Consider the following 22,230-nt stretch of genomic DNA (forward strand, 5'->3'; position numbering starts at 1 on the left):
ACCAAGACCTACTGAACTAGAGACCTGCACACATGGCGGGGTCCTATGCAACTGCGTGCACCAACTTTCGTTAACTTTTTGGCTGTTGAGGGCGCTCAGTTGACCTGTTCGTCTGTCACGATCATCACAGTTTGCTTTCGAAAAATGATTTCTCTCCTCTCACTGCCTCCCTGTGCATTTGTCCTGTCTTATTATTTTGAAACCTAGTACTGAACGATGCAAATATGACATTTCTTTAAATCCTAGCAGCGAATATTGTTTGTGCGCATGCATTCGTGAGACTTTCTCACTTTCTGGTATCTTTGCCAGGCAATGGAAGAATGATGAATACTCAAAACGTAGACAAATGACAAAAATATTACATTCTTGAAGTAAAATAAGCAATGCCATCTTGCTCAACCGGTTAATTGTAGCGCCACGCCGCCCGTAGTTGCCCTTCCCTAGCGGCAAATGCGCACTGGAGCAGTGCCAAATGTGCAGGTCTCTAGTTCAGTAGGTCTTGGTTGAAACTTCCGGAGCCCTTCACTAGGGCGTCCTTCATAGTTTGAGTCGCTTTGGGATGTTAAACCCCCACAAACCAAACCATTCCTTTGGCTAAAATTTAACAGAGACTCTAGGATCCTACCATGTTTTATTGTCATGCCAGGTTTTCTGCAAGTTTGGTACAACGATGAAGGATAAAAATTTATTATGTCAAAACTACTTTTAGCGAAATTTCGTATTTAAGCATTCAATGGACGTTCCAATAAGCATGTCAAATTTCATTGCTATATGCAAAAATAAAATAAAATAGAAAAAAAATTTTAAAATTTCACCACAGAAAGGCGCATCCCCCCTTGAATGTCGAAGTAGCCAGAACATGACACTCCTTTCCCGGCGCTTGTTCATAGCTTTGTGTCAGTGTATTTACGAGCAGTGGAGGAGCCTATTTAACTAACTACACTAATACCCCTGTCACACGGGACTTCTTCTCGGCCTTTGCCGTAAAGTTGTCTTATTGCACTAAAGGAGGAAAACCGAAAAGGAGCAGCGACGCTGCTACACGGCAAATCCAAAGGAGCTAGAACGCGGCCTCCGTGAATGCCAAAAGTCACCGCCGTGTGTGAAGTGGCGCTAGTAACATTATTAAATTAAAGCAGACGGTAGCACTTCAGCTAAGAGTGCATTCGTTTATGTTGGAAAAAGTAGCTACACGATAATAAACGAGCGTTCCGACGGTGAGAAACGGATATTTTGAAACAAAGTTTTTTTTTTTCATCGTTCTCGGTCCGACCACGGTAGGCGCACTTTTCCGTTCGGCTCCTCGTTGTGTTCGAGAAGCGTGCTTTGTTGCTTGTGACTTTGTGCACACAAGCAAACTCAAAACACGCACACAACAAAGAGCAAACGAAGAAAAAACAGCAAAGCGAGATGCGCAAGCACGTGTGTTGATGCGGCTGCTGAAAAGCGTTCAAGTCCTTTCTTAGCAGTGTGGATGTCTTTAGTCATAGCCTCCTCTACGGTTAACTGCACTGTAACGCAAAATTAACCATTGAATAAGATAAATTAGATATTGTTTACGGTTTCAAAACTAAAAATTGCGTCAATTTTTTATTCTTTGAGGTCGCTAGCTGGCGCTGCCGTCTGGGTTGCTCCTTTAAGCAACTTAAAGGCCGCTGACGGCCGCCTTTATTGCTACGGAACTTTATCGCAAAGGTCTCGACGCTTTGCCGTGTAAATGCGCGTCACGCGCCTTTGGGGCAAAGGACCTTAATTTCTAAGGCCTTACAAGTGCCCGTGTGACAGGGGTATAAGTAGGTGATTGCAGTCCACAAGGTCAATGTACAGCACAGTTTATGACCAAGGCGGTCGCTATGACACAAAGCGACCAGGAATGTTAGGTCAGAGCTCGCTCCTTACGAAATCCTGTCAACCCGACCGACCTAACTAGTGCGAAGTATAACGGTTCCTAGTTCTTTGGACAGGCACCAGCACCAAGCTTGGCCCTGTCCGCTGTTTCCGTCATTCGATCAAGAGCAGAGTTGAGCCTCCCATTTTGGTGTGAGAAAAGCCACCTTACCAGAAGCATGCCCGTGATCACAAGGTTGTTTACTCGTGAGCACCGCCTGCATCCCACAAAGCCATTCATGCACAGCTACGGCATAAACTACACACTCAAAAGTAGGGCGGAAAACGAATGGGAGCCAACGTGTAGTCGGGTCTGCATGCTCCGCTCTGTCCATGCGCGCTCCTTGGCCGTCATTCTCTGGAACAAGTGGTCCTCGTAATGCGGCATACCGCTGAACTGCCACATTTCATGCCTCTCACCAAACCTGAGCTAACCGTGCTGTTCCCGCAGCTTACAGAGTTTGTTTTCCAATAAACCCATTCGAACAGTGCTGGGTGGGAAGAGGATGAGGGATAGGAGGGGCCTGCACAACCAGCCCTAACCAAATAACTAAAGAAAACACTGAGCTAATGGCGTTCGGGTAATGGCTCCTTTATGACCCTCTGCTCAAGGGCCTACCAACTTGACTGCTGGAGCTCCTGGTTTGCAGAAGCGAGTAAAGTAGCGGAGGAATACCTGCAAAAGCCCAACTGCCCTACTTAATACATTAATTTTCTGCACTGTCTAAGTGTAACTCCCATCGACAGCCAGCTAGTCATGGCATCTATATTAAAGACTGCCTACCTTTTTCAGTTAAAACTGAATTTCAAAAAGTGTATACAGTGTACGTTTATCGGTTGTTTTCGGTTGAAACCGAAAAGTCCTAACTCTTACATATAATCTAAACGTGGTACAATGTGGCTCACTTCATTTTCTCATAAATCGAAACAGTAATGCACATGACTCTACATACAATTACTGCACGATGAGTGAGCGTAATGTCTCACTGAATATGCTGATGCGCTGCCAGCTTGTGCAATATGGTAACATGTCATGCCACATGATTGCCCAACGTCCCATAGTAGCACATTTTACCCCTTTGTTTGCATGCATATGTATCAATGTATCAAAACCAACTTGTGCATTCTTTAGCATCAGAACTTGTAGTATATTCTCAAAGTTGTAGAAGCGCATTTTTTTGGAGGAATGTGGCAACTATCAAAATGACGACAGCTATCATTCAATACAAGCACCTCTAAGGACTGGTGTTATATACACACGGCTCCTGTACAGGTGTCCAAAAAGTAAAACTGAGTATGTGAACAATGAATAAATTGCTTCCCAGCATGCTCTAACAGTGGAAGCGCATGCAGACAGCAAGGGTTGCTGTTGTTAATGGCTATTTATTAATAAAAATAACAATGGAAAGATGTTGCTAGCGATGTCATCTGCCATTGAAACCTGACCCGAGGACGCACCCTGCAGTTTTGATGCTTGCCTTAACGCTGGCCTGGGAGAAGCCGCGCTAGTTCTATCAGTGTTCGTCAGGGGCTCTTTTAATGCTTCATGCAAGGATTTATCGCTGGCATGTGTCATGACAGAAGAGTTTGCCTTTACCCCAGGCTTTCTGCTTTGTCAAGAATGTGACCACTTTTAGTGTGTGCGCGCTTGTATGCCTGCCATGGTTCGCGCTTTGCGTTGAAATAATTCTTTAACCACCGAACCATGACGTCATGCCCTTATCGTCACCTTGTTAAACCATGGTAAAAAGCTGGACATGTGCAGTGAGCAAATACAGCACACACCTGCATGCATACATATATCAGCGGAAATTGGTGAAATTCCCAGTTTAAGAAAGGTGCAGTCCAGAGTGCCACTAAACATTATACCCTAACTCAGAACTAATTCGCAGTGTAGTGGAGGCTACGAGCAGGAGGTGACTGCTTGTATACTTGTTGGCTTTGTTCGTGTGCGCGAGGATGCAACACTTAGTAAGGTCGTCACCTCATGCTCATAGCTTCCGTTACATTATGAATTACTTGTGAAATGGAGTATAGGCACGATAGTTCATCTGTGCATGAAAGGTGTGCTACAACAAGAAATATGATGGAGAACCGGGAGAGCACCGAGTGCGGTAAATAAGATAATACAAGGTTACAAGGATGAAGACAGCTGCCTCGGCGACGCTTCACACCCACGTTGCGGGCGCCGTACTTATTCCGAAACTGACCTCTTCATTGCTGCAGCAGCTGTAGCCAATCAGTTACACAGCACTAAGGAAATTAGGGATTCCCTTGGTTTAAACATCAGTTTAGCCACTATCAGGAATTGTATGCAAGAAGCGGACCTGAACGGATGCGTGGTGGAGCAAAAAACCACACCTAACAGCAAGACAGAAGCAACAGCACCTGGACTTGCTCGAGCCCATGAGGAGTAAACTATCGATGATTGGCGTCAAGTTCTTTTCGCTGACGAGTTTACACTCTCTTCAAGATGGAACCAGCAGTAGTATGTTTGCCATCTTTTCCAATTGCAGATATTTGCGAACAAAATTGAATTATGAGAAGTGTCGGGCAACATTATGCCATTTTAACGCGCCACTAGCCACGTGCTAGTAAATGTAGACAAAATATATTCATTTTGATCTTTTGGCTCATTCTCTTGAAACTTATTTTTAGATATGTAATCTGCAATGCGTTCATATTTCTTCCTCGTGCTCCGTCAATCTAAGTTACGAGTTCAATACTTCTGAACCATATTTTACATGACAGCCAATCCCTTTCAAATGTTTGGTTTGCTTACCAGACACCTGCTTGACATCACGTAGCAAGTCCTCACCAATTTTTGCTGTTCAGTCAACGTGTGGTGTGTGCTTAGTGAAGAAGGCCCTTGTCCACTCGTGGGGTTGCCATCATCCTTTAACACTGCCAGCTACTGTGATGTGCTTGATTGTGTTGGACTAGCCATTCAAAGATGAATGTTTTTTATTTTCGCAGCAAAATTAGTCTCATTCAAGCATCAAGAGTAGTGAAAGCTTAGCAGGAGGCACCAGCTGTGCAAGTTTTAGGATGGACGCCCCAGGGTGCAGAGTTAAATATCATCCAGAATGTTTGATGGACTATGAAGCCAAATTTAGCTAGTATGAACCTAAGCACGCAAGCAGATGACCTTCGGGAGGCAATAAAAAATGAACGGGACAGCCTTTGCCAAAGACATGAATATGTGGATGTCTTGTATCTGCCTCGGCACATGGCAGATATTGAAGGCTTTAGTGGAAACTTCACCCCCCCCCCCCTACTATTTTTGTTTTTACTTTGAAAAGGGCTATTGCAATCAGTATTTTTCGAAAGCTTACTGTACCGTAAACCATTTCCTCCTTCATGTTTTCCAAACGCAGCCATTAATCAGAGACTATTCAAACAAAAATGCCGAACCTTTTATTTTCAATTTCATTCAAATTTGTTTCGCCAATGTAAATAAAGGCGATTTGTCTTGAAGTCTCCATAAATGTGAATCATTAGTGGCATGCACTTATCTCATTTGCTTAATCTTGTTAAGCACCCATTTGTATGAACAAGCCAATGCAGCCAATAAACGTCCTATTTTCATACTATTTTTAACTTCAATGACCTTTTGCCCCCCCCCCCCCAAAAAAAAAAGGCTACATGCTACAAAATGCTGTCGCGCAATGAAATTGCCCCCAAGCAAAGTGCAAACCACTGAGTGGTCGCAACCTTGATGATGCAGAAAGCGCGGGCCAGCAAAGATCATGTCATTCAGCATGATACGCACCAGCAATAAATCCCTGTATAATGCATTAAAACTGCCGAGCATTGATGGAAGCAGCACGGCTTCGTTCGAGCTGGCGATAAGGCAAGCATCAATACTGCAGGATGTGTCTGCCGAACCCTCAGTGTCTGCATGTGCTTCTGCTGCTAAAGCGTGCTGGAAAGCAATTTGCTCATGGCTCGCATGATTCGTTTTGCATTTGGAAACGTGTATAAAGACTGTCTTTTGGTGTTTATTGCAATCATTAAAAATGATTGCAATAAATTCTTTTCTCCCAGTTTCGAGCATTGGATCTGAGCCTGCACCGTCAAACAATTATTCCCGAGGGTACCATTGTTTCTGCATGACACAGCATCCAATGAATGAAAATACACTTTGATACACTTAAGTGAACAGGTGCCATCGTTCCAGCCTTGAAAGTGATGCAATACAATACTGCTTTCAAGCATGCATATGGTTACAAATGCAATTGCAGCAAAGTTCTTATTGTTGTGAGCCAGAACTGGCAGCTATTTAACAGATCTCAGAAGGTCATGGAAGGCCGCACCATTTTCCAGCGGTTTTCAACAAGACCAAGTACTTACAACTAAATGTAACAGGAAAGTTTCCTATCTATCTGTGGTACATGAAAAAGAGCACAAACATACACAGCACAGTGAGAGGTAGCTTTCAGTTATTCAAACAAACCACATGCACAAACAGGTTCATACCTTATATACCAATTTTAACACTGAAGAAAAGGACAAGCCATGCTGTAATGGGCACTGGAGAGGCAACACATCTTGATTATGTCAAACTACTCTGTACAAACGCCAGTTCATCACACACATGATCACACATAACGTAACCAGATGAACACTAAACCAGCCCCACTTTCAGGGAACATAAGTCGGGAATGTAACAAATAGGCAGTGCCATTTCAAAATATACATAAATGACAGCCCGGAGGTGACTACTCAAACTCGGCATTCCTTTTTCTTTCATTGATTGGGCTCTGAAGAGTACAGCAACTAACTATGCAGTCATGCTGCAGCACGCAGCCGGTGCTCCGTGCTGCAACAGTCCCCGCACGTAGCTTACAAACATGTAAAACTTGACATCACCAGGTCACGCTACGCGCATGCTTTTACACATTCGACAAAGCAGCCAAAAGCAAATTAGTCTGCACATTCCTTTGCATACGGCATCCACATGACCGCCACAGTAAACATGCACGGACAACAAACCATTTTTCAGGACACCACCAGTACGTGCGTAAGCACTCCATCTGATTCTACATTGTTGACAGCAGTTGCTGCCGGCTCGGTTTTGCCCGAGAGCATAGCACACGTAAGTATACTACGCGCTGTGTAGTAAAACAACTCGCGCGTGCTAATCGAAACTGAAACCCGTCGGCGACAAGTTTCACACAGCTACCGTCACGAGCACTGCCACTCGCCGACAGCAAGCTGACCTCCATCAAAGGCAACGACGCCGCACGAGTAATTAAACTAAGAGCATACTACAATGCAGTTATAATAATAAAAAAGAAACTTTCGAAGCAGGCACACCAAAGAGCCCTGCCAATCGGGCGAACCTTCGGAAGCCCGCAAAGCGTCCACACCAGCGTCCGCACCCACCTGAGCTGCCCAAAGGCTCTCCAGCTTTTCGCGGAACTTGACGAACTCTGAGCGCTCGTCAAAGCTGAACGAAGGATGATGCGTCGCCATGGTGAAAAGAAGTAGCATCTCTTCTAGCGTCTTTGTATCATACGTCTCTTGTTTGGTGCACTTCATCTCTTCGGAGAGGGCTTGGAAGATGGCATGCGAGCAACTGCGGTTGCAGAGGTGCAGCAAGGCCAACGAAGTGATCAGCTTACTTCTTGTTACAGCGTCTCGAACACTGGTGCATTTAGACAGCTCGCTAAAGCTATTTGCGCGCAGTTCTGCTTCTCGAAAGTACGCGTAATCCTTGCTGGCTAAATCTTCTACGCAAGTGCCCAAAAATCGTAGCTCCAAGGGTAAGCACAAATTGAGCAAACCGCACATGGTATCTATCCTGACTGCACCATTTAAGTCTTTAAACCATGAATATATTTCTTCTTTGCACACCATGGCGCATCACTGATCGGCAAGAGATGATTTCCTCGGCAAATAACTAGAAAACCTCACGCCGACGAAAGCCACTTCCACGCCATTACTCATCTGCCTGACAGCAGGCCAAGAAGGCTTTTTCATCCGGGCAAGGAAGCACTAAACGAAGCAGCCAATCATAGGCCACCCTGGTTCTACCCCAAGACCCAGTTCACCGTCATGAGAAAAAATAGGCAGATAAAGTCATTATTGTGCGTTGGAAAATGACACTGATCGTTTTAACATTACAACATAACCCTATGATTGTTTAAATACATAACAGGGCTGAAAAACAATTGCAGTCGGTGTGCATGTAGGTATGGCATCTAATTTTGCAGCTAGCCCCACGAGAGAGCGCAGCAATCGAGACGTGTGTCGTGTGAGGCGGAGCTGACGGGCGATAGCAGGATAAGAGGCAGGGAATACTTCAGTAACTAGCGAAGGTGAGGCAGTAGCGCAGCAGCTTACCTGTTTTGTATCGCGATCAGCACTTTAGCGCAGCCATGGCCACGCCGACGAAAACGTACACGCTAGCTGAAATCGAGAAGCACAATGAAAAGACTTCAGCGTGGTTACTAATTCACAACGCAGTCTACGACGTGACGAAATTCATGGAAGAGGTACGTGATCTCCGATTATTTCGACCTTGAGGCGTAGAAGGAAAGTGACCGTTCCTGCTTGGCACTCTTTAATCTGCATCGAGAGCAGTGTTCATTGTGTCAATGCACCTATTGTGAACTATTCGTGTGACTTCACAAGGCACTGAGTACCCGATTTATAGCCCCGCTATTCGACACGGAATAGCTCGTTGAAAAGTTTCCAGAATGTTCTGTGCAGTATGCTGTGCGCTCAGGTCCTTCGCTCCCAGCTGTCAGATGTAGCACAGTCGGCACAGGTGCGCGATCGTCATGGTTTGTCACTCGTCGTTTTGTGCTCTTTGTTAGTCATCCGGTCCTGGGTGCATGGCAGTGCAGCACTTCTAATGCGAACTGCTGCGTTAATAGTGAGCAGTCACCTGCACCTAAGTGTAGGATGCCTTTTTTTCCCTTTTGATTGCCTGCATCAGTGCTAAAATCAAGCGTAGACTTGAATGTGTTGACCGTGGACGGCTCCTTGCCGGCGGGAAGGCTTTCAACTTGAAGGTTTTCCTTGAGGATAACGGCTCAACGCTTCGTACTAATATAGCATTCAGAGGCCTTGACGAGAAAGACGTAAAGTTCCCGTAAAGTCCTGCACAGGGAAGCACGCGGTAAAAATGTGGTGCCCCCGAGGAGCTATTCCGTGTCGAAGAAGGCTGCGCAGCCCCTCTTCGGCGGTATTACTTATCAGGGTGCTGACCTTATCCGAATACAAGATTCATGGCATAAAAATTGCTTATTCTCTCTTGCCATTTCAAGTGCTCGCAGGTTTATTTTGCATTAGCTTCCTATCTTGTGTCTCACGTATGCTTAGTATGCAAAAAAATAAGAAAACCTCTAGCATAGAAATTTGCTACTGACTGGCGTGTTTGTACGCACGTGTACCGAACTTTGCCCCACAGCTTATCTTGAAATGAGGCCAAGGACTAGTAAGGCCCATTGTTCGTTTACAACACCATTGAAGTTGTAGGCCAGGCCACTTAATTTCTGTTTCGATACAACAAAGAATGCAATCAGCACTGATTGTAGCATTTTGTTATTCCAGCACCCAGGTGGTGAAGAGGTTCTCCTGGAGCAGGCTGGTAAAGAGGTCCTTCTGTAGCTTTGTCCTCATATATCTGGGGGACTTGCATCACTTAATTTTCACGGGCCGAGTAGAAAAAATGCCATTCACTGCTGCTTCTTCTGCAGGAAAGCATGCCACTGAAGCATTCGAAGATGTTGGACATTCCACAGATGCCAGAGAATTAATGAAACAGTACAAGATTGGTGATCTGTGTGAGGTACTTATTTTCCGTTCACTTATGTGTGTTGCCTTCTGTTTGTACTGGAATTATTACTTCGGTATGTGTTTTCCTTTAGGATGACCAGAAGAAAATTGGTCAAGTTGCTGTAAGTTCATTTCTTGAACTAAAATCCCTTGAATGTGTCACTAATATTTCTCAATTGTGTAATGTTGCTGTAACCTGCCTTTTCTTTTTGCAGAAGAAAACTCAGTGGGCAGCTACAACCTCCAATGAAAGGTACATATTAATCACTGGAAAAATGCTTTCTTACGTGTAGATTATGGTACAAGCATTTTACATTGGCACTACAGGCGCTGAACTTGTGCAGAAGTGAAACCTGTCTTTAAATATTGTGCCCAACCTTTATCTTTTAAATCTTTTTTCTAAGTGTTAATTTGTAGTGTTTCACTCAATTTGCTTATTTTCACAGCCTGTTTTGGTTTGTTTAAAATTGACAGACATTTTATTGACTGTGTACAGTCAACAGCAAGGGGGTGTTCAGTTGTGGGAGGGGTTGTAATTTGTTATGCATGCATCTCAAATAGCCTGCCTATATTCTGAAAGTATTTAAATATTTCTGGTATAGGCAAGACCATTTGTAATGTCCAAAATTGCAGTTGGTTCCAGTTTGTTGCTGTTTTGCACCAGTTGTGTTTTTTGGAATGTCCAAGTGGATGCTTTTGTTTGTTTGTTTTAGGCACGCTAATTGGCTCAGGAATGATTGAAGCATGTAAAGTTTAAGGATAAGTTTGAGGACACACTTTGCACAAATATTTGAAACTAAGATGTGCAGTCTTTGGAGGCTGCAAGGCTATTGATCTCGCTCATAGGTGCTGTTTCATACTTTTGTCCGTTTATGTAAGTTGCATTCTGATGCTGCCCTTGCCTGTTTGTGCACAAAGAATTTGCAGTGCTCTTCTGCAGTTTTTCTGTGGCCAGTTCAGCACCATTGAATGCAACTATATAGCCCATTGCAGCAGTACATAAATTTGTTGGGAAATGTTAATGTATAAAACATCACCATGTGACCTCTTGAAATTGATTTATAAAAAAAAGTAAGATTTTCAGATTTTAGCACATTTTTATAGTGTCGACATTGTGTAGAAGATTTTATAGTGCCTGTGTCCACAAATCTGGACACAACACCTGAAGGTGAGTAGAGCCTAAGACTATGGAACATGATTTGGACTTTTTTTATAAATATACATGAAAAGCAAGGGATTGTGCCATTTCATTCTGTTAGTCAATTCATGCATTGCACTAATACATTGGAAATACTGAACTGTTTTGAAATATACAAGCCCTGAATAGGCGTGTTTCAGTTTGTGTGCTAGACTTGAGAAGCAGCATGTCATCTGCTGAAAACAGAGGTTTATCAAACAATGCAAACTTTGAAGACCCCTAAAGGATCCTGGACTCTTGATTTAGTCATCACTGTGCTGCGTGTACAAATGAAACATTTTTTTCATCATTAGCTTGCTTTTTGTGGCCCAGTTTCCTATACAGAGGGCTGTGCTGTTTCGAACAGCTGTGCAGCATCCTGCATGGTCAACAGGAAACTGGGTGCATTTGCAGATGTGTGCAGTATGTGCAGACAAATGTCTCAACTTTGTTCTCTTGCTCCATGCACTGAATTGAATACGTACTGCTAATTAGTGTAGGTGTTGCATATCAGTGGCTAGCTTGGGTTTGTACACCTGCAGTGGCTAAGTAATTCTGGTGTTTGGTTGGTGAGCGAGAGTTAATGAGTTCGATGGAGACAGAGTGCAGAAGCACTCATGCTGCAATATCAGTGCTTAATAAACCAAGGTGATTGAAATTAATTGAGTTTGCTACTGTGGTATGTCTCAGCCTACAGTGTTTCTCTGGCTTGTATAAAAATTCATCCATGAATAATTTTTGGCCTGAACATGCACAGGTTCTCAGTGTGAACATTTCTGCACGTGTTTGTGTGTGCCAAGTAGACTTGTGCCTTTGGCTAATATGTTGCTAAATGGAAATCTTTTGGTCACGTGCAGACTTTGCATTCTCAGCATGTCTAATTTTTGGATGGATAATCATTGAAGACAGCTTTTTTGCTTTGTTTTTGTACATGTATTGTAACTGGCCAGTGCACTTTTTTTTACTTTAATGGTTCATACTCAGAAACACCTCTTCTGCAAAGAGTGTGCAGCAAAAAGTGGTCAGGAATTTTGGGGCTCTCACTTTTTTTTTGTGGGTTTTGTGCAGCTCCTGGATGAGCTGGCTGATCCCGGTGGGTGTGGCAGCTGCAGCTTCAATTTTGTATCGACTCTTCCTATCCTATGGCGCTCACCAGTGAAGCCTGCAGGTGGCTGTGGGGACAACTTGCAACAGACCAGGTGGCTGGGAGCCAACAAAAACAAAAGCTTATTGTCAGTGGCATTTGCTTTCTTCATTATTGGGGCCAGCATGTAATCAAGATATCATGTTAACTTTTTTGGTACTGTACAATTTATTGTTGTAAGCCTTGGTGAAAAATATACACCTTTGCAAGCATCTGCTTCATGCTCAGTTACTTGCAAGCAGCTTTGAAAAGCTGAATTTTAATGGCGATTTATTGAGCTAATAGCAACCCTGAAGCAGGCATGAGGCAGCCTAGTGGGTAGTAGAAATGCTTGGCAGTGGCGATATGCATATGATTACAGCAAATGTTTGCATAAACAGTGCAATATTTTTGTGTTTGCACCACAAGCAAAAAAACATCGGCACATGCTTTTGCTAAGCCTTGCTCCAGCTTTTTTTTTTTTCAGAATTAGCAAAGTGAGCCAAAACAATGGAATGCACAATAGGAGTGCTATGGCATGTCTGTCTGTATGGTAAACTTGTAGCAAATTTTACAGCATTCTCTGTATGTGGGAGGTTTTCCTGGGTTTGACGTAGCAGTAGCCTGTGGCACAAAAAAATTAGCAGATGGCTTGGTATGGCGAAGTGCAGAATATCGGGTAGTAGCACTAGTTACAGTAGGCATTTAAGGTTCTTACATGCTAAAGGCATTTGACCTAGAGGCTTTTGCCCTGAATGCACTTACCTTGGTAGGCCTTCACCTAGGTGTAGCCTTTACACAGGCCTTCACCCAGGTAAAGGCCTGCCAGGTGTACACAACCCGACACACCTGGCAGATTGCTCACAACCCGAAGGCCGGTGGGCCACCTGCCATAAAGCAGGCTTCAGGGACATACATATGTATGCTCAAAATTTGAAAATGCGCCAACTGAAGACATCTTTACCTTGCAGCCCTTAACCTAGGTGAAGGCCTGCCCACAACCCGGTGGGCAGGTGGGCTACCACAAAGCTGGCTTCAGGGACGTACATACGTATGCCTGAAATCAGAAAATGTGCGTAGTACTGCTACTGCACTTAAACTTGACAACGTCCCTATGGTCGCTTGATCACCTTTTGACTACAGAATGGAGCATTGCTGTGACCACCTTGTGGGCAGCAAGATTGTGCCATGTGTGGTTATGCTGACCAGGTCTGTGTGCATCTTGAGGTCATACAGCTATCGCAGATATCTCTTGGTCATGGGGGAGGTTGTAAAGTTCGGGAGTTTTTTAGCACAATTCCGAGCACGTTCGGCAGCAACCCCTATTACGTGAAAATGAAATTCCCATTTGTCGATGACGACATTACGTCACAAGCACATACCTAGCAAGGGTAATTCACATACCACAATGATCTCAAAGTACAGCAGTGATGACATCACTACATACACTATTCCTCATTGGTCTACAGTGTCGTGATGTTATTCCACCACCGCTGCGGTGGCTGAGTGGTTATGGCGCTCCGCTGCCGGCCCGAAAGACGCGGGTTTGATCCCGGCCACGGTGGTCAAATTTCGATGGAGGCGAAATTCTAGAGGCCCCTGTGCTGTGCGATGTCAGTGCACGTAAAAGAACTCCAGGTGGTCGAAATTTCCGGAGCCCTTCACTACGGCGTCCCTCATAGCCTCAGCCGCTTTGGGACGTTAAACCCCCCGTAAACCATAAACCAATTATGTTATTCCACCACCATTACGTAGTGCCTCTGAAGAGAGAAAGGCTGCACTAAAAAGCAAAATCTGGAAAGGACATTTCCGCCTTATGGGTATTCCCATATATGCGTAATTGGTCTTTCTCTAATTTCCATTCATAGATCCATGGGAGTCCTCATACCACTCCTGGTTCCGTGGTGTAGCATTGGAGCGATGCACCACTACCTTACGATGGCAAATGCTGCCACCAGTGGGGCTTGTGCGACCCAGGTTGCCCTTCCCGAGCAACCTCTCGCGACCAGTCATTAATTTAACTGCCACCTGTCATTGTGGTCAGTTTGCTCACAATCCGGTGGGCAGGTTGTGACTATGCCACAAGGTCACGTGACCTAGGTTACCAGAGCGGCCGGTTACTCCAGCCGTTCTGGCAGTGAGGCTTCATATGGTTACCAACACGGATGCCGGGCAATATTTTTCCGACATGGGGGTACTAGCTCTCTCGCATTAAAATGGTTGAGCTGTGACTCAAACCATGCCCCTCGGGGTTGAGAGCCGGGTCCACTACCCCTGGACCATGGAGGAACTTGCATTGAGGACAGTAAAAGGAGGTCTTGTGTGAGTGCCTCGTACCAGAGAGTACACTACAGAGCAAGCAACATCTTGTTAATAAAGGTAACCAGTTAGCATCGCCAGTCAACAAGGCCTATGCATACAAGCAATTGAAATCCGTTTGTGTTGTAGTGGCGCCAGAACTACTAGCGTGATGGAGTATGCTGCAGCACCAAGAGATGGTGTGCAAGATCCTCGCACATCAAAACAGCTAGGATGCACATGGTTTAGGTTTATAAGGTTTAACGTCCAAAGCGACTCGGGCCATGAGGGATGCATACATCTGCTTAATACAAAGGGAACAGCCACAAGCAGTCGTCATCAGCTTGAGTGGTTCTACCGCATGCTGTTGCATTCAGTTCTCATTGGGGTTACCAGTGCGTTCTGATAAATTTTTTAATGTGCTCTTTTTGCCTTTGATGATGAGGATAACTACTAGCAGATTATTCCTGTTACCTCTTGTATTGCTTTGAAGAGGAGGTGTTGCTCACTGCATTGAGATAGTTTAACACAGTAGCTAGGCGGGCGAGTTTGTGCAACATGTTCAAAAATAACTGCGTGAAAGTCTCCCCTTTCGTCTTCATTTTTCGTGCTGTTATTTTTTAAATGAGGTAGTGCTAATGCATAGGTTCATAAAGTGGACTAAATACACCTGTAAGCACTTAATGAGGTAGTAGCATTGCTGAAGCACTAATTTATTAGATAATGTCTATAGCATTACACAATCTCATATGATTTTAAGGAAAAAAGAGCATAAATTCCAAACCAGCTAATTTTGAAAAACTATTGAATGAAGTGCTCAGGCATTTTTTGAAGATTTCACTTTATAAAAATGTCTATTGGCAATTCTTGGCACAAGGTCTGAATGGCTCCTTTTGTAGTGCTTGCGGAATTCATTTGGCATTTGTGTTGTCTTTAGTGCAGAAGGAATTTTGCAGCTCATCTGGTTGATTGACAGTAATTACGAAAGTAGCAGCGATTTCCTTATTTACAGATGGTTTGCTCGCTTTCCACAAATAAACTGTAGGGAAGCCACCACGACGGCTGACTGTCGCATTATTCTTGTTCTTATGCTGCGTTCTCCAGACTTGGTCCGCTCTTATGTAAGCACAATTGCCTAGTTATCAGTTGATTTGAAGAAGCCACAATGTTGCTCATGTTGCATCCGCCCGGTAAGGACACTAGCGTTTGCTGGCGCATTTTTTTTTTTGACGCTTCATCTCCTAGCACCCAGGCATTGTAGAGAAACCCCCATGGCAGATGACTGCCGTTTCATTTTGACTCTTGTTGCGTGCCTCGACACTCGATCTGCTTGTGTATGTTTACATGTGTGTAGTTGGTCGTTGAGCATATTATACGACCAGAATTGATCGAAATTCTGCGGATCTCGCAATACTATATCTCTCTATTGATGCACACCACTGTGCTGGTTAAGGCGCGTGTGCACTGCAGGTAGTGTGGCCGCAGACACCTGGCAGGTACAAATATGAGTGCCGCGCTTCCGCCTGCTCACATCTGTTCTCATGAGCATGCGCAGACCTCCTCCGGAATATGCATGGGAGCGCAGGCACATGGCGTGTAGTTGGGGCTTTGTTTGCGCGCCGCGTGCCGCGGTGCCATACTAGAGGAGGTACGCTGAACCGAAACCTCATGCAGCATAAGCTCCAGTAACATTATTCGCTCTCGACAAATACTTCTAAATTTCGAATACTAAGCATTCAGATTGAATCGAATACTTTACTTTTTGACCAAATATTCACAATTATCGAATATTCACACATGCCCAATAAAAACATTTTGTGGCAGACTTATTGCTACATTGATGAAGGCAGCTATGCATTCCAGATGACATGCTGTGAGAATTTTATTGGCAGCAACCAGGTATAGAGACGTGGCTGGAGAAAAGGTGGCCGTGAAGCCCTGGAATATGAAATGATTAGCGGAGGAGTGAGGGAAGATGAGGTCGCACTCGGGCACTCAAGCTCAGTCATGCTTGGTGTTGCAAGGAGGTTATGAGCACAGGAGAGTTGCGGTAACTTCCGTGTGAAGCCATCTACCTTTTTGACTGAGCGTGCCAAGCGTTGCTTGGAGGAGGTAGTCTCTTCCAGAAGTGCAAAATGCGCTCTTGCCGAGTGTTGCATCTGACACACACACAGTAAACGCACTTTGATGCAACCTGGGGGCCACCAGTACTTTTCACAAGTAGGATGAGAAATTCTCAGGACTGGTGATTTAACCTGAGTGACTTAATTTACCCATTCCTTCTGCCATAGTCATTCCTTTCAATGTTACTGAACACCAAAGGGCAGTGTGTGAAGTGAAATGATGAATGCTCATGCTTTTACACTCATTGAAGGGATTAATAAATGAGTTAGTGCTTAATTGGTACCAGTCAATTGAGACGCATGAAGATTGTGAACATAATGGCAGAATGACATGCAACTTCCAGAATGTTAGGACATGCAACAGCAATGTGTGAACACACGTAAGGTTATGCATATTTTATTTTCCCCAAGTTGCTTATGGATTTGTAATCTGCAGTATGAAGCAAACACTACAGATGTTTTGTTGTGCAACTGCCTTGATAATGTTGCATGTGAATTGCTCTTGATCTCTTGCAACAGGCACGCTTGAAACAGCATAGTTTCTTGCAGGGAAATGGGTGGAATAGTTGTCTAGGCTGCAGTGGTCAGTTCTGTGGTGTATTCCATGGCAGCTGTAGCAGAGCACTGAATACAGCATGATTCTTGTAGGCCACATTGAATGGTGGGGATTCTTTTGCATTCTTCACAGAGGCCACAGCCTTCCTAGTACCCTCAATGTAATAAAAAATAATCACTGTTCATTTCAAATGAGCATTTTGGTATTCTGAGTATCATTGAGTCTTGTACACTATTGTAGGGGCCATCTTCGCTTTGGAGCAGGTGTCATCACAGTGAACTTCCATGTACCATATTCTGGGAGCATGTGTGGGGGAAATTCACACCCTTATGTAGCAAGTCTTCCAGAGCCTTGAGTGGTGCGATGCATGGTGTGAAGATGGACACGATGATGTAAAAGAAGGCGCAGAACCCAGCTACAGGAACAGAAATAATGATCAGCACTATGAGCCAGAATATGGACCATAGGCAGTTGCCTCCGCTTCCTGCTCCCATGGCTGCCTGCATTAAGCATTTGTACATACTGTAAATCATGCTTTCCTTGAAAACATTTTTGCAGTGCACAGCTACAGCTGTAATTAATGGTGTAATATGATTTGGTTTTGTAGTATGCTCAAATTTTGATCAAGATGGGCATTTGTACGCAATGTTTGCAGTTTAAATGGCAGCATTTATTTCATACTGTGATATGAAATCTCTGAAAGCAAATGTTCAATTTTAAAAGTAGGGCACAAGGTATGGTGAAAGGCTTGTGAGTCTAGCTTTGTTTTGCTCCATGCCTGTTTTTATGGACTGCATCCATTTTCACAAAAGAGTCTATCCAGAACAGAGCATTCTAAGGAACTCTCAGGCTCATTGAGTAATATTTTAATCGTTTCTGTTCATTGTACTTGCTACTTGATCATAATTTTGGCAGAAATGCCTTAGGCAAAAGTTCGCATGGTCGTGCAGAATTGTTACAGCCATCATTTTTTAAGGACCAGCAAGCGTGCCGCTTTTGCAGCTTGCGTGAAGGTGTAGGACAGGCAGCTTTGAATGGAATGAATGGTGGTGGGCAGCTGATGTTAGCCGATATCGGAACTTTAGGAAGTAAAAAAAAAATTTATTTTCTTATATTCAATGTGCATTTAACATCAGAATCATCCCTTTATTGATGGAAATATTTTTCTCAACACTGACTTTTGAGCCATCGTACAATGTAGGATACTAGGCAAATGTGTGACCAATTACATGCAAACATCTGACATGAACTTGAAAATCGCATTTCTCATAATGCAAGGTGGTTTTCTTGGGACAATGATAATTGAAAATTGGTTTTTGAGGAAAGGAAATGCCTGAGTATCTGTCCCACATCTCGGTGGACATCTGAACAGTGCCATAAGGGAAGGGATAAAGGAGGGAGTGAAAGGAAGAAAGGTGCCGTAGTGAAGGGCTCTGGAATAATTTTGACCACCTGGGGATCTTTCGTATGCTGACATCGCACAGCACACAGGCGCCTTGTGCGTTTCGTCTCCTTCGAAATGTGGCCACCATGGCCGGGTTCGAACCCGGGTACTCTGCCTCATTAGCCGAGCGCCCTAACCACTGAGCCAGCGTGGTGGTCAGACAATGCGCAAATCTTAGTTTTTCTTGTCGAATTGCAATTTGGTCGAGAGATGACTGGCAGCTCTTTCCAAACACACACAGCACACCCAACACAACACTTGCACACAAAAAGTTTAGTCTCTCTTAAAGGTAAAAGAATGCAGCGCGAAAAAAACAAGGACACGAACAGAAGTGGGCAGGACAGGGCGCTGTCCTGTCCACTTCTGTTCGTCCTTGTTTTTTTCGCGCTGCATTCTTTTACCATGTTCACTGACCAACAAGCCCAAACAGCCGCTTTAGTTCTCTTAAAGGAGTATAGACACCTAACTTTTGGTTAAGTGTTTTCTTGTTTGCAATTATGCGTAAGGCATTATTATACATGGATTACCACGTGGTATTCTCATGCGACCGCTCAATAATTTATAATCTAATTAATTTCTTGTGCTGTTTTGGTTTCGGATTCAAAAGCCGAACGATGACTGTGACGTCAAAGTGTGGTTATAGGTCACGTGAGGCATGAAAAAACTGATATATAATCATTGCTTCTATATTCGTTGTGTAAGAGGGGGTTGTGGCTCAGCAGTTTCCAAATGTTCAGGCCAAGCATTCAGGCTGTGAGCGAGCTTCACACTTCTGGATTGTCGTTGTCTTTCACACAATTCACCACAGTTAACCACAGTGAGCGAGCATGGCTGCTACGCTACAGTTCTCATTTCGGCTCTTGAGGAAGGCTGACTTCAGTACTATAGTATATTAAAACGATGAAGCAGCGATTATATAGACGTTTTTCCATGCCTCACATGACACATAACTACACTTTGACATCACAGCCATCATCTGGCTGTTGAAACCGAAACAACATGACGGATAAATTGGATTATAAATTATTTAGCGGTCGTAGGCGAATACCACATGGTGATTCGTGCATAGTAGTGTCTTCCGCATTGTTGTAGAGAAGAAAACATGCGACAAAAACTAGATGTCTATTCTCCTTTAAATCTACGCTAGCGGGTGCAAGCTTTTATCCAATAAACATTTAGAGTTAATGTAGAACGCTAGGCATGTAAGGGGAGTCCCTTGACCAATCCCGCATTTGGGTTCAAGACCATGTTCCAACTGACCCAGATCGCTACTCGTCTAAACATAGTGAAAAGGTCTCCGAAAGGCGGGTCAGGGCACTTTAAAATATTTCCGCTTGCCCCTCCATTACCCTCTACCATCTCGAAAATAGAGGCAATCAAGATGTATTCTACACTTGGCCTACCTCCTGTCCTCCCTAGGGTAAACCTTTGGTACTGCGTCAAGCTGCATTTCTGGTTAACACAGATTTTGCAGTGAACTGAAACTTCATTCCAGAAGTCAAAATATGCATACCTTTTTAACAGTGCTGTGCACGTGTACGAGGTAGATGAAACCGTATTGGCCTCGAGCTCTTGCAGGATGTGAAAGGCTCAACTGTGCTGGACACTTAAATGCTTGTAGTCTTATCTTTGTGGCGACTACCGCCCACTATGCGTCATGTCACTTGCTGCACGCTGATAGCATACCGAGCTGGCTCCCTCTCGTGTGCTACGTTTCCAGCTTGCAGCATACCAGTGCAATGACCGTGCCTCTGAAGTTACATGCAGCATGTACTTATTGTGTCTTGTATGTTGAGCAATACTCAAGGGTAGTTTTAATTAATGACTCAGATTAAAAAGGTGCTTCGTATTCATACTAGATCCATGCAAGTTCAGGTGCTGTTTTATGGAAGTCTGCATTTCCAATTCACCATTTCCAGATGTTGATTTCAAGTGGTACAAAGGCTGTGTAATTATGTGCACAGCTGGCAAAGTGCTCGTTTCATGCAGAGACTAACTGTTGCCAGATGAGTCACCTGTGTATTCAGGCTCGTTACAATCTAGTATGGAACATAGCGCATACAAGGAAATACTAGCTTCACTCTTTAATAGTAGCATAGAAACTGAAGTGCACAAGCTATTTTGCTTTCCACATTAGCCCTGCGGTATGCGATTAAAATGATGGGTGACGTTAAGCATCCAGAAAAAGATGATTGGTAAATTTTGTCCAAAGTTTTATTGCATAGACATTGGTGTTAAGAAATGCATTAAATACTTCATTCCAGCCATTCTGACAGCCTCTTGCTGTTTCGCTCACTGTCCTTAACTTATGCAAGATTGACACTATGGTATAGGAGAGGCTTCGGCTAGATTGCATTTTGGGAATGTGAAAGATGGCAATTGAGAATGGGGAAAATTCACAAAACCACTGCAATGCACTTTTTGACACATTTTTGACAAAACAAGCTTCATTCTTGTTAAATTACTGTGTTTGACACTTTGCATAGCATAGCTACAATGCATTAATAACTGTCCAGTTCAGTATTTTCTTGAATGTGCACACTAAGCTAAACTGCACTTTGTTGTCTACACCTTGGCAACTCTTATCTGAAATGGCTCTCTTGGGAGGGGTGCTTGCTCTCTCTGTGCTCTTTATCATGGTTGCTGATTATGGTGCTTTGAGAGGTCAGAACTAAGATAGCCTAACAAAAGAAATTGTGTGTGTATCTCATACAAGCTTGGAAGTCTGCTGGTGCATGTTGCAGCAAACTGTTCACGTTCCATGCAAGTTCATTCAACCCCATAAAGGGCAAGCCATTTTAGTGGAATACAAAGTAGTGCATGCAGACACTCCGGTGCAGGGAGGCAAGGGGGGTGGCTGCCCCGCCAAAATTCTTGAGAAGGGGTAGAGCCCCTAGTCTGCAACTGCTTGTATTCAGATCAGATTTCTGATGTACTCTTCAATTTTAGGCCATTACTGTTGAAGTAAAGCGCAGCGGGACAGAAGTAGTTTGCTTTGTAGCCGTTCGTAATTTAATTTGTCTAACCTAAAGCAGTCATGTCCCGGCCAAAGTTGATTGACTGACCTCTGTTCAATGGGCATTTTAGCAGAATTAAAACAGACTATGTGGAAACATTTTAGTGCAGTCGATCACTCCTCGTATATACTATCGGGAAGAAATGAAATGCGAACAAGATAATTGATACACGAACAGCAAAATAAGCAGCGTTTAGCCAGGAGAAGCTCAACACTAGCTCAGATTATTTTAACTTTGAAGGTGCGAGGACTCTTATCCAGAAATGTTAATCAACCTCGCCAATATTTTCTCTCCAGGAGCTAAAAATTCAGTGGGGTACTGTGTTGACCTAAAGTGCATTGAGGTGAAAGCCTTTAGCGCGGTGTTGCTGCCTATGTCACTTATGTGTGGTTAAGATGTTGAAGAACTACACAATTATTTGTGAATCTTGGAGACACTGGACGGTGTTAGGGAGGCATCCGTCTGATTCGACGCCTTTCCGCAAGCTCTCTCCAGCGTCCTTACGCTAGACAAGATTTATTGTGGGACTGTAAAAAAGAATGAAAAATAAAGTGTCCTTGCCTGTGCCACTAAGCATAACGAGGAAAATACATATGCGTTGGCAGGAAATAGCGTAGTCGTTGCCACGCTCGGCTGCGGAATGGAAGGATGGTGGTTCGAAGGATGGATTTTTTTCTTATCAAGTTGACGTCATTTGATTGACAGCTATAGTGTGACAGATTTCACGAACGGACAGACGGAAAGCGATGAGCCATTAAAGGCTTTTGCCTTAATATACTGGTGTTTTTGTGTTGCCACCTCAGTTTTTTTGTTTGCA

The 22,230-nt window shown here is 43.9% G+C and overlaps 2 protein-coding genes across 2 annotated transcripts in view; one reads left to right on the forward strand and one right to left on the reverse strand.

The window, feature by feature from the left end:
• LOC144113796 (uncharacterized) overlaps positions 1-7,877 on the reverse strand; it is a 48,513-nt gene extending 40,636 nt beyond the window's left edge. The window contains exon 1 of the mRNA XM_077647131.1: positions 7,276-7,877. Within this exon, the coding sequence (XP_077503257.1) occupies positions 7,276-7,749 (474 nt within the window). The 5' untranslated portion in view covers positions 7,750-7,877. The remainder of the gene's footprint in view (positions 1-7,275) is intronic.
• Positions 7,878-8,128: 251 nt separating this feature from the next.
• Cyt-b5 (Cytochrome b5) lies at positions 8,129-12,208 on the forward strand. Its single transcript, XM_077647132.1, has 6 exons — positions 8,129-8,387; positions 9,451-9,487; positions 9,597-9,688; positions 9,768-9,797; positions 9,891-9,928; positions 11,921-12,208. Exons 1-6 carry the CDS (start codon positions 8,271-8,273, stop codon positions 12,009-12,011), a joined length of 405 nt encoding a protein of 134 aa, XP_077503258.1. The 5' UTR covers positions 8,129-8,270; the 3' UTR covers positions 12,012-12,208.
• The last annotated feature ends 10,022 nt before the right edge of the window (positions 12,209-22,230 follow it).

This window comes from Amblyomma americanum, chromosome 1, assembly GCF_052857255.1.
Source record: "Amblyomma americanum isolate KBUSLIRL-KWMA chromosome 1, ASM5285725v1, whole genome shotgun sequence".
In the NCBI taxonomy this organism is placed as follows: domain Eukaryota; kingdom Metazoa; phylum Arthropoda; class Arachnida; order Ixodida; family Ixodidae; genus Amblyomma; species Amblyomma americanum.

Bases quoted from the DNA above. Each gene is read 5' to 3' on its own strand.
- Cyt-b5 (XM_077647132.1), top strand. From the start codon at position 8,271: ATGGCCACGCCGACGAAAACGTACACGCTAGCTGAAATCGAGAAGCAC. The intron at 8,388-9,450 runs GTACGTGATCTC...TTGTTATTCCAG, and splicing joins TGACGAAATTCATGGAAGAG to CACCCAGGTGGTGAAGAGGT. The intron at 9,929-11,920 runs GTACATATTAAT...GGTTTTGTGCAG, and splicing joins GCTACAACCTCCAATGAAAG to CTCCTGGATGAGCTGGCTGA.